This window comes from Phoenix dactylifera, unplaced genomic scaffold, assembly GCF_009389715.1.
Source record: "Phoenix dactylifera cultivar Barhee BC4 unplaced genomic scaffold, palm_55x_up_171113_PBpolish2nd_filt_p 000117F, whole genome shotgun sequence".
Lineage (NCBI taxonomy): Eukaryota > Viridiplantae > Streptophyta > Magnoliopsida > Arecales > Arecaceae > Phoenix > Phoenix dactylifera.
This window is the reverse complement of record NW_024067686.1, coordinates 1,195,303-1,208,557: the sequence shown is the minus strand read 5'-3', so window position 1 is coordinate 1,208,557 and position 13,255 is coordinate 1,195,303. Positions and strand designations below refer to the sequence as shown.

The 13,255-nt window shown below is 35.9% G+C and overlaps 1 protein-coding gene across 6 annotated transcripts in view; it reads left to right on the top strand.

Annotated features, from left to right (window-relative positions):
• Positions 1–13,255, top strand: part of LOC103698297 (probable serine incorporator) — a 69,700-nt gene that overhangs the window by 51,745 nt on the left and 4,700 nt on the right. For 2 of the 6 annotated variants that reach the window (XM_039116658.1, XM_039116659.1), the window contains exons 2-7: positions 2,590–2,822; positions 3,687–3,763; positions 3,988–4,147; positions 4,604–4,628; positions 6,954–7,043; positions 11,683–11,854. In XM_039116658.1, the coding sequence (XP_038972586.1) occupies positions 2,590–2,822; positions 3,687–3,763; positions 3,988–4,147; positions 4,604–4,628; positions 6,954–7,043; positions 11,683–11,854 (757 nt within the window). Of the gene's footprint in view, positions 1–1,436; positions 1,516–2,589; positions 2,847–3,686; positions 3,764–3,987; positions 4,148–4,603; positions 4,629–6,953; positions 7,044–11,682; positions 11,855–13,255 lie in introns of those variants that run through there. The other 4 variants (XM_039116663.1, XM_039116660.1, XM_039116662.1 and 1 more) reach the window with 4 other exon arrangements.

Sequence of the window (13,255 nt, the reverse complement as noted above, 5' to 3'; positions counted from 1 at the left end):
TAAACAAACAAGACAAGTTTGGATTTCTATATATATATAGCTAGGTAGATGGACAGATAGATAGATAGGTATATATAGATATATATGGATGTATATACAAACCCAAGCAGTTTACTAGTTTACTACTACTCTACTCATTTGTATTTCTTCTCCCCAACCATCCAAGTCAGCCATCGACCAAGACAACCATTGCTTAAAAGGTGGCACTTGTACCATATTTTCTTAATGAAAAATAAAATGAAAAAAAGCAATGCAGAAAGAATATTGTATTATACTCAAGTAATTGTACAAATTTTTTTTTATAGAAATCATAGTTAATGAAATTACGATGCACCGGTATTAATACTCAAGTTCTGTTAAAATTAAAAAGAATAGTAGTAAAATCATAATCCAAGTATTACAACCAAGATCTGTCGAACCAGTCCGTACCGGCCGGTTCGGCCCAATACGGGTTTGTACTAGAACTGATATTCGGACAGCGTGGAAACTGGTTCTAGCTGTTCTTAAGCTGGTACCAATACGTAATTTTTTTTTTATGTGGTGTGGTGGGAAAGCGCGTGGCCGAAAGGCCCACGCGCTTCTGTAGCATTTATCCCACGTGTCCGCGCGCGGATGTGAAAACGAAAACATAAAAAAAATCTATTGATTCATGCTGGACCGGTTCCGATACGAACCGAAGCATATCGGTCCAGTAGGCAACCAGTACATCTATCGGTATGCCTACCGATATCGGTACGGTGAACCTTGATTGCAACTTTATAGAATTACCTCAAGGCTCAATATACTAGACATTGATATAATGTCTCCTACCATGACTTGCATGTCCAAGTTCAACTAAGCCCCTAAAATCCCTCGCAAGTGCTCGACCTAATAACGTATTTTAATGTGCCCCTCACGAAATACCCATCTCAAAGTTTCAAATCTTCTTTAGCTACATGCTACTCTAACAAGAAAAAGGTTTTGAAATCAAACTAACTTGCACGCAAACATTCACAAACAATTCACCAAACCTCACCAACCTTTTCAAATCCATCTCCCGTGCCACCGCCAGCCACTAACAATCGACTGAAGAGTACTAAAAGAAAGGATTCGAATTGAGGTTTCTTTTGGGCAACAACGTTAAACAAAAAATTCTGAGCGATCTGCCCGACGGTCACTGATGTCTCGTTTCTAGAAGACACCCCGACTAGCCTTGGGTGGGCCAACGTACACCTCTCCCTCTCCGTCCCTACTAATCAAATCGCAACCGTTCGATTGGTCGGTCCCTTATCTTGCCCCCGATCCGATGGCTGACACTTCATGGTTCGCGAGATCTCTAGAACGGATCAGATTGTTTTGATATCCAGTGGGTTTCTTGGTCTTTCGGTAATTTTGCCGATTTGCCGAAGGATGTTGGGGGCCCACCGCGGACCAAGGCTGTTACTTGAAGGGATTGAAAGGGAGGGAGGGGAAGAGTTGAAGAAGAGCAGCTGCGTTTTTGGTATCGCTGGTTTATTGTATTCAACTTCGAACAATGTGAGTTCTTTATTACCCAACTCTATCGTTCTTCTTTTTATGACCTTTTGTAATTCTTTCGGCTTTCAATTGAAAAAGTTACATGTTTTTTCTCCTTTTTTACGTTTTCTGTTTTACAAGTATGTTGTTTTTCTGGAATAATTGAATAAATATGCTGCTCGTTGGGATTTTTGAATCTATGTTTGATGAGAATTGAGGATTCGATTATTTATTATTGGTTTAATCCTAAAAAAATGGACACTGACGGTGAAACATGAGTTCTGTTTGATGTGTTGTTTCTTGGATAAAGGAAGTTGCTTGTTTTAATGGTTTTCTTAATTTTTGGTTGGGGTTTTCAAGTATGGTGGTGTTTAAGAATCAGCAAGGTGCTTTTTGGAAAGAATTGTGATGGGCATTAAAGATTAGCATTGTGATGAAAAAGACTGTCTTTGCCTTGACACTATCCATCCAAGCCATGTCAAATCCTTTATACATCTTTTAGATATTTTTAAAGCTTTAAAATTTTAAGAATCGATAACCTTTAATATACTAAGCTCATTTTGGCTCAAATTTCATCAAGACCCTAGGAAAGAATGAAAATCTTGTTCAATCTGCATTCTCTCTTACACCTCCCCTTGAGGCTCTTGCTTTCTCTCTTGACTATGTGTGTGCAAAGTTCAAGCAACACCTCAGCTTGTCACTTGCACTAAATTAGTCACCAGACCCACTGCATTGATCTTGAAATTTGCTAGGAATTATTCTATATATCATGGACCTAATTTTTATTTGTCCAAGTTTAGATTGTGGGTGACCCCCTAAGTTAAGGAAAATGAGGGCCCTTAATCAACGACTCTAGTTATCAAAAACAGAGATGGGTGTTTGGTGGAGTCTGAATCAGGAATATATAAAAAAGGTGGTTTGTGACACTTCAATGATGGCATAACCCAGTGGCCACATCTTGTCACTGAATTCCCCTTATTATCCATGTTCTAGTCCTTTCATGACCCCAACCCAAATACTCTAGATTATCTCAGATAATTGAAAAAAAAATTCCAATATTACATATCATTAATCTTTTGCATTGTTTGTTTGCAGAATGAGAAAGCCTGATGAGCCAGCTGAAAATATTCTGGTAGAAGGTGACAGGAGTGAGGAAATACGGAGTTGGGAGCAATCGATATTTGCAAAACAAGAAAGTGCAATATATTCGGTCAAAAGAAAACAATCTTTGCAAGCTCGATACATATATGGTTTTATATTTTTTCTAACAAATTTATTGGCCTGGTTTGTTCGTGACTACGGGCACAAATTTCTTCATATTCTTCATTGTAGGTCACTATCCAGTCCATCATGTATGCCTCTTCCTATTGAGCCTTTGACAACTATATTAAATAAGTTCATGCTTTAGTTAATAATTTTGATATGCACTTCATAACTAATATGAAGATTACTCTAAGCTGTGATCTTTATACTCAGATCAGCTACTTATTGGCTAATAGTTCCGAACTTTGCATATGGAATGGATAAATCCTTTGCAATTCTTTCTTATCCATAACCAAATTATAATGTACACAAAACTTCCTCGATATTAAAATTTTCTTCTCTTGAACCATCTTTAATTATCACAACAGTACTAGTTCAATGAATAAATAATTTTGTTTTGAAAGGAAAATGAATAATGCATGCTTTTACAGATATATCATGCGTATATTAAATACCTTTCTAAGTTTCCTTTGAGAAAAGTGTATCTTTGTAATTGTAATCTGCTATAATCCATTTCCTTATTTTACTAAAAAACAGTTAGCTCAATTAATCTTGGAAGAATAACATTTTTAATTTTTAGGTTGCTTATCTCACATTGGGAAGCAACCCGATATATTTACACTGGTATATTAAATACCTTTCTTTTATTTTGGGAAAAGAGTATCTTTTAGTTGTAATCTGCTATAATGCATTTCCTTATTTTATTAAAAAACAGTTAGTTCAATCAATCTGGGAAGAGTAGCACTTTTAATTTTTAGGCTGCTTATCTCACATTGGGCACTAATCCAATATATTTACAGTAACAAACTTCTTCCCTTCCTAACCACATGGTGGATCATAAATAGAAAGTTTGAGAAGGAGATGTGCCATACGATTTACAAGCTTATTATCATTTAAATCATGTTTTTATGTTTTAATTATCTTTCCAGATATTACAGTATGTGGAATTGATGGTGATGAATGTTTTCATGCTGCAGGCGTGCTTCGTATAAGCTTAGGGTGCTTCATATCCTTCAATAAATACAATTCAATGAGCTTCCAGTTTTCTTCTAGCTAAAGTCTTGTATATAGCTATTCATTATCATTATTATCAGAATATGACATACTAATTGTTTCAAATAAAGTCCTTCATGGCTGTAATTCCACACTTGCATTTTGTGGAAGAAATGGTTCAATGGGTATAAACTTCTGAAAAGTTAATCTATTAGGAACCTTGACAAATATTTTCAGATATTTTTTTCATCTATGTTTGTCACTACACTTAGAGCTGAGAAGCTGCAAGAAGCTCGCAACTCATGGCATTCTAGATGTTGGGCTTTAAAGGTTGCTATATATCTATTGTCAGTGATGGTTCCATTCATCATCCCTTCAGGTTTCATCCAATTATATGGTATGCTAAGAAGTTATCGAGCGTGACATTTATTTTACTGAATGTAATTGTATCATTTAATTTAAGTGAAACAGTTTATGCAGTTTCTCTAGATCATGGAGGTTTTTTTCCTGTTCTTATTTAATCTACAAAACTGTTTTATTGTTATGCCAATTTTTTCCATGTTTTTTTGCATCACAATTCATAACGTCAGAAGGATGCTAAGTTGTTGGATTTTATGCAGAGCTGCTAATATATAAACCTTTAACAAAATTTCAAATTTTCTGTATGTCCTTCCACCTTTTGACATTAGGAAGCTAATTTACTGAGAATACAGCATGTGTAAATTAATAAGTTGTGTGTGTATGGGTTTTATTTCTCTATCCACCATGAAGCTAGGAAAACAAGAACCAAAAAAATCTTCTAGGGGAAAAAAGGACAGGAGATAACAGCTATTTTACCTTTTTCTTTGTGCAGGTCAACTTGCTCACGTAGGTGCAGGGTAATTTTGTAATCCTTCCATGCACTTCTTATTTATGTAAATTCTAATAATGCAAAATACATGTTCTAAATGCATACATGTGTAATTTGAATTTGAAATTGCAGTTATAATCTTATTTTATGACAATTAAATTTATATATTTTATCTGTCTTCTGCAAATTTTCACACTTACAGAATTTTCCATCGAAATTGCTAATGTAGAATTTGAATTTGATCAAAAGCATAAATCAAGAAGTGATTAAAGAAAATAGTTTTAATTACAATTAATGATAAGTTGCCACTTTTCCAAAAGATGTTCCGTTACAGTTACATGTCTTTTATGTATATTATTGACAAGTCACTACCTAGAATCCTAGATAATTTAATTTTGTGTTTCAATATGTCAAATGCATGACCCACATAAGATACATATGTCAAACATGCTTAAGTTTGCAGGCCCACAGATACATGCTGAACAGTATAGTTAGCTTAGAAAAGGATGATCTGTAGGTAGGTTGTCACGACATTTGATCTCCTATAGGTTCTGTCATGCTTACAGCTATGTATACATTTTTGTCTTAACAAGATGCTGAATGATATTATTTTTATCTTCTTTAGCTTGGGATTCAACTTATGATGCTCTAAAGGATAGCTGGTACATGTCTTGCTAAATATAGGGTTCAATAAGGACTAAAGTACCATATGATGCTGGTCCCTTCTATGGTGCTTGTACTGTATCATACTGGTAAGATACCAGCACCCTACACCCATTGGTACCATACCGTAATGCAGGGATGGAACCATGATGTCTCTTTTGTTGTGGTGGCTGTCTTTGTGAGGGGGAGGGGGGAGGCGGGAAGAGGCTTGAGGGTTATTTAATTTTGTTAACCAATCCTTAGTTTAGTTGGTAAGGCCCTACCTCTCTATGAGGCCTGTCCTGTATCCCGATCATTATGATGCTAGGATATCCAATAGTTGACTTTGAGAATTTAGCTTGGTCATACTCTGAGTATGGGCATGAGTGTGCAATGCACAAATTGAGTTAAATGGTGCAATCCAGCTTCAGCTAGTGTGCCTAGACTCGTTCCATGTATATGGCTTGGAATGTGACCTTGAATTGGGATTTAAAACAAAAAAACAAGTCTCCTCATCTGAACTATATATTCAATAACAAAGCATAAGCAATGTATTTCAACTATTGGCTCTTGATGATTATAACTCTATAGGGAAATAGATAAAAAATTATAAAACTTGTAAACATGAATTAAAATACTGAAAATTTTGAACTTGGAGATTAATATAGCATAAACTATCACTAGGTTTAGGAATGTGTATAAATATCTCACAAAATTTTATAGATAATGCTATAACTTGAATATGATTTCTGAACTTAATGTGTATATTAAGAAAAAACAGATATCAAAGAGACAATGAGAATAAATTCAAATTGAGTGAACATTTGATAATGAATGTCTAACCAAAAAGGAATTGGAGCAAAAAGCTAAATGTTAAAAATTTTTGTAGCACAAAAAGAAGAGGCAAGTGATAGGCCAGAGGCTAGGACTTGCCATCAAAAGGCATCTTCGGGTTACTGGTCCCTTTGGCTGATAGGTGATTGGCATGAAACTTTCATCCTTCTTAATGCAAAGTAGTTTATTAGCTGACAATTCTAGATATCAGATCACAGGTTGGCTGATTAGTGCATCCTGAAGCTTAAGCCATAGGATGGTGCTAGGTGGGAGCTCATTGAGGGTCTTGGGTAGCCGAAGACGCATGATACTTTCTGGTTGGTACTAGGGATAGGGAGGTCGGCAATGGCAGAATGTTGATACTTGGAAATGGGTCAAATGGAGGATGTAGGAGATGATTTGCATGCAATACTCACGGATGGTATGCTGTACCAGTCCGAACCGGACGGTACGGATCGTACTATACGGTATTGTACTGACACTATGCTAGTATGACATCGATACGGGGTCTGGTACCGAGATGGAGAACCTGCCTCAATACTTTATTATTGTGAAATGTAAAGAGTCTTGTTGGATTCTATGAGTTATTTTATTATAGCAGAGTCAAAACCAATACGCACATCATATATGTTGCCACCTATGAATGAAGAAACCGCACCAAATTTATTGAACTCTAATATAAGACAATATATAGAACATGCATATTTCATAAATTCACTATGATGGTTTTCTATTCCTTTCTTTTCTAGGAATCCTGAAGAAGTATTTATTGACTTTTGTCTTTAAGATGGTTAGTTTATAGCCATTATGTTCTCATGAATGAAAATTTACAGGATGTTTAATGCATATTTGACCTATTTTGCTTTTAATTATATAGGATATTTCTTCTTCTCCAACTCATAAGCTTGATTCACTTCCTCTCATGGTGCGATAGTAAATGGATGCCAGATTTGCAGTCAAAAAAATGGTAAAACATTATCTCCACAATCACAACAATGCATTTAATTTTCTTCCTCCCTCTTTATATTCTTAATTACTATGGTTTTGAATTTTTATGGATAATGACAAATAAGTATAAACAATGAGTATTGAGTTTTTGAGTATTTGCAATTGACAATAATTGTCTAATATTTTGTTTAGAACGCCAAAAGAACTATTTTTGCTTAGCATATAGGGATAAAAGCATCATACACCACTTCCTCCAAGGGACATGATTCACCATCTAACCAACTGATAAATAGCCTCCTTATATGCTTGGCATTCTGGATCTAATAGTCATCAAGGGCATGACTGTAGAGAGGTACTGAAATTAGAAAGATTGTTTTGGTCCTTACGACTCCCTTTGATAATGAACAATAGATGTGGATGACAATTATCAGTCGCAGCATCCAGCTGAATGACTTTTGGACAAGCTCTAAATCCTAGAATAAGGATTTTCAACTTGGTTTCTTTCTACATAAAGCCTTGTGGCCCTTGACAAGATCACATGCTCTTGCCCTAATCTGTCTCTTCATACCTGTATGGTCTTGGGACCAAACTAAGGCCCAAACTAAACTACAAATCATAAACCAACCAAAATTGGCATTAACTGCTGGATTTCAAACTTTTTTGATTATATTGATGAGCATGGTCCTAGACAAGGATTTAAGTACCACATCGTACCACCAAGGTACCAATTATAGTCCCTGTACCAGTGCCTTGCCAATACCTGTAGTAACCTGATCTTTGCCATGCCAACACATGGAGGCATTATCATGAATTGGAACACTACCATACTGTGGCATACTGGTCAATACCATATGGATAAGGTACCTAGAATACAGATATCTATGCTGGTACTCGTAACTGCAAACATCCTTTATTTAAAGGTACACTCGAAGTTAAGTTTTAATTGGTAAGTTTTGCAGGTATCATATCTATCTTAACTTATACTTCCTTGGTTACCAAGAAAATCATCTGAGCCCTCTCAGGATTATTACCTTTAAGAAGCCATATACTTGCTTCAACGCATGAGGATCACACTTGCTTATTGCATTAGGGTGTATCTTTTTCCAAACACAAGATTCATGAACTTGCTTTTTGTAGCTCTTGGATATTCTGCTTTGTCCACTAAATAGATGAGACAATCCAATCTGGTCCATATATCATTAGATGTGGCTTTAGGAACCGTTAGATGATCGGTTGCTTCCTTTAAGATAAAATCTGGTCTGTTTATTTAGTAGAGAAGCTTTTTGTCTCCTAATATAGACAAAATGTGCTGATCTAACCCATTTATTTATTAGAAAGGCTTTTTTTGGCAGCCATTGGGTGGTTGGATTTGTCTATTAAATAGATGAAACAGAGCAATCTGGTCCATTTATCTATTTGAAGGACTTGCAGCAATTGGATGATCAAATCTGTCCATAAAAAGAGAAAGTAGCCTGATTTTGTCCATCTATCCATTATCGAAAGGAGGAAAAGGATAGATCACACCCTTCTGTTTACTGGAAACTACTATAAAGGCTTACTGTCATTAGATTTCTGGCTTGTTTATGATTTATGGTGATCAAATCACCGCAAACACATACACTACTGGGGGCGTTTGGTATGGGGTGATCGGCCCAGGATTAAGGGTGATGGAGGTGGAGATGATGAGATCACTGTGGTGCAAAGATGATGAGATCACTGCGTTTGGTTGCACCACAGTGATCCAACGTGGCGGTGATGCTAAATTACCTCCACTTCTCAAATCACCGCCCAACCCGGTGATGGGGTACCCATCCTTGAGGTCGGAAATCCAAGATTACCCTAGGGTAATGATCATAGGTTGAAAATTATAGACCAAAATACCCCTCAACTATTTTTTATGCTTGAGTCGTTACCTCTTCCCTATCTTCGCTTCGATCTCTCCCATCTCTTTGCTCTCCTTTCTCCATCGTGTTCGTTTTTACCAGGCGTCCGAAGGCGACAAGCGGCCGTCGACGGCGACTTCTGGCAGGGATCTGAGAGGCCTCAAGGATCCAGGCATGTCTGCTTCTTTCTCCATCGCGTTCATTTTTACCTTTTTTTTTGACCGAATTGATCCATAAAAAAGGAAGGTCTCCACCCAAAGAAAATCTTTCGGGAGGCAAAGAGAAGATAACTACAGAAGGAAGGGAGAAGGCAAAAAGGCACCGACTTGCGATGAAATAAAGAGAGGAGAGGAGGGAGAGAGAGAGAGAGGCGGGGTAGGGAGGTTTCTTGCCCTGTTTTCTATGTCTTAAGAGTTGAGGAAGCAAAGGCCCCGTATAAAACGGAAACAGGAGTTGGCTACGAGTCTTCCCCCTTGATGGAAGGGAGGTGGAGAGTTTCCTGCTTGGGGTTGAATGGTTGCTGTGCTGTGATGTTGCAGTTGCTGCTTGGGTACTCGAAGGGGAGATGGTGGGATGGGATTTTTATTAGTTAGATGGAGTGAATTTCTCATAATGCCCCTTTACCTTGACCATGAAGTGCTGTGGGATAACCTATTCCTATTCTGCTCTTGCTTGACATGGTAAAGATAAGTTCATAGATAAGTTCATTATGTGGTTTACTAGATTATCTTAGGTACAGATATTTACATGGACTTGGGTATGAATGTCAAGTGCAAATATGTGTCTCAATGTTAGATCCCTTTAATATTTAAGAATTTCTTCTTGTGGGCCCATTTTGAAGTGTCATACTTTAAGATAAATCAAAGATTCCAGATAATATTGTTGCCATCTTATGATGTATAATTGTATATATGCACATCAGCCACAACAGTAAGGTACAAGACTAATATCCATCAATTTAAGGTTTATCAGGCCATACCAGGCTAGTGCAGTATAATGGAGAGCCTCAATCTATTGCCAGTAGATTTATAGAGAGTGACAAGGAAGGTTACATATTATGTACGTTCACATGTATGTAATACATACTTATGCATGCAAAAGTAGAATATGTGACAAAGTTATGGAGCTATTATAGAAATTAGCATATTGACTTACATTTTTGATTTATGAGAATTAAAAACACATAAAAAATCTATTTAAGATATATCAGGGGTATTTGTGGTATTATGTGGTCGGTGATCTTGGATCCCCGTACCATACCAAATAAGTTACTCATGGATATCTGGAGATTTTTAATCACTGGATCATGGCCAACCAAACACAGTGATCTTAGATCACTGGGGATCAAATCACCCCAGTATTCGGATCACCGGGGATCTTAGATCACCGTGGTGATCCTGTTGGGGTTACCAAACGCCCCCACTAAGACTTACAGTTACATTTATGATATTCACACACTACATGAGAGGGTCAGTTATTTGAGTTTAGGATTATTGGATCTTTCAATGAATTATTTCATTTACTTACAGCTCAAGTAGCCTTGCAAATTAAGTTCCATGCTATTTTAGTGCTGGATCATCTTTCCAAAACCAGCACAATAACTTTGAAGATGCTTCTAGATGAGCAATATATGAGAGAAAACATAGAGAAGGTAGTAGTGGAAGTGTGGAACATCAAATGATAGTATTACCTACCTACTCAGCTCTACTATGGGCGCATAAGTCTAGCGTTGTAGTAACAAAGAAAATAAAATTGAGTGACTAATTGGCCCTCTAAATATGGTGAAGATTGCATAGTATAGCGATATAGTGAGCAGTCAAAGAGCATTATGATGCAATTGTACATCAATCATCTAGAAATCAATCTTTTAAAAAAACCATGATTAGACATTTTCATAAGTTCACAGTCATTTATATATATTTATGAAGCCATGCATTATAATTTCAACACTAGATTCAGAAAATTGTTTCTTGTAGGTTTATATCCTAAAATGGATCACACATCCTGGTCCCACTTATTGCACTATTGAACACTGTGATAATCCATAGTGACTGGACTGATACTACATTAAAGTAATATTTCTTGAGTTTAAGCAGCCGCATTTAAACTATTGCATGAAGAACTTGGTGCCTCCCTACCAATTTTACTGCTTTTGGAAGTGAATACTTGGCATTGACTACATAGTGAAGGAGAATCTCTTCTAAGTGCAAAGCTCTTGATGATTAAACACTCTAATGAGCCTAGGAACTATGCATCGCAAAGATACTTTGACATACAAAAACTCAGCTATAACTATAAATAATTCGAGTAGAGTAAACAAATCCTCCCTATGGTGTAGCTTGAATCTCATTGTTCATTTTAACCAATAGAAGATGTACATCCTTTCACAACACAAGGCCATTTTTCAGTATCCTTTTATACCAATATGAAAACATATCCATAAAACAAATTTTGAAATGAAATGCTATATTGTGTGTTTGATGCAAATGGTTTTTAGGCATGGATTCCAACATTAACATATAAATCTAATTAAATGGATAGAACTGCATTGGATATTCTCTAATATATAAAATTGAGGTCAATATAGCCTAGATATTTGCGGCAGAACTTATGATAAATGATATTTTGTGATATTCATGCTATTTAAATCCTAGGATTTTTTCCCAAAAATGACAATTATTTTGTCATTTCAGATATTCTTTTGCACGTAAAAATGAGATTATTTTATTTAAATTCTAGAGCTTGATGCAATATTAATCTTTTTATTACCTTCAGTGGCTTCTTTGGGCTGTTCTTGTCAACCATTTTCTACCTTGGTTCTTTTTGTGGGATTGTTCTTATGTACATTATGTATGCTCTGGATACATCTTGCGCTATCAACATATTCTTCATCACATGGACTGCAATCTTGGTTAAAGTAATGATGATTGTATCATTACATTCTAAGGTATGAACCATGGAGAATTTTCACCAGCACTGTTTTCTATGTTTCTGTAGACACGATGTTGTTGTTTAATCCCTTACTTTCTTCAAGATAGGTAGTTTATTTAAGAATGATTGCCATTCTTGAGCCAAATTTTGTATTAACTTGAATTTTACTTATTTAAAATTGGTTAATCTTAATCCAGATATGAAATTCTAGGCTAAGAATTTCCTCTCACACTGAGTAGGGATATGATCTGGCACATGACATAAATGCTAGACAGCTAGAGAATAGTAAATAAGCACTTACAGAAGTTTTCAAGCGCTAGTTACATGCTTTTATGAACATTCTCTTTATTACTTCATTTATATGAATTGTGAACTGCAGTAGGAATTCCTTTTACAGTTAAACCCAAAGATCAAATATGCCTACTATTCACTCATTAGCTAAATAAGATTTCCAAGATGTAACAATATAATTGTTATATCTCCTAAGCCATATCACTAGACTTCAATATAGGAAGGGTGTTGAAAGTTGAAACAATCATATCCTTAATTAAAGGGGGGTGATGATGTCAAAGCTAGTCTTGTTGTTTCTATAGCAACGAACTACAAACTGACTTTTATGCCTTTTAGTGCAACATTAGCATTCAGTAGTGAGGGGCCATAAGAGCCAATCCGCTCCAAAAATAATAGAACTAGTTGAAGCATATACCACCTTAACTAAGTAGTGGTTATGATGCATACCCTACTACACATGTCCACACCATTCTATTGCTTTCGTAGAAAGGGGCATAAGAGTAAATCTGTAGTTTATTTCTCCAAAAATAACAGAACTAGCTGAAGAATGTACCGCCTTAACTAAGTAGTGGTTATGATGCATATCCTACTACACATGTCCACACCATTTTATTGCTTTCACAGAATAACATTGGAACACTAAAGCAGTTATATGCTCATACGTATGTTTGAATACATAAATTCACACAGAAGAGCTACATAATGGTTGGTTAAATAGAATGGTAAAAAGTAATGATTCCAAAATTAATATGGTCCATCCTATTTGGAGATCACACTATATATCTTGACTTGCACCACCTACCTGTGCATCAAGTGGGTGCAGGAATGGATAATTTCAGTTGTGCCATTGTTCTAAAATACACGATGGGACATATAAATTGAAAATTCAAACTGTTGATTGTGATCTAAAACACATATAGATCTGAATATGTACATATGTATATGCATGCATGCATCCCTTCTAGTAATCCAATCAATAGATTTTTTTTTTTTAATTCTAGTCAAAACAAACATAACAGAGCTTTCTTGATTTTTCAGTTGTATCCAAAATAAATATAATAGAGCTTTCATGAATTTCATCCGTCACCTATTGCAATAAAATCCTCATGTACAAATTGAGCCTAAT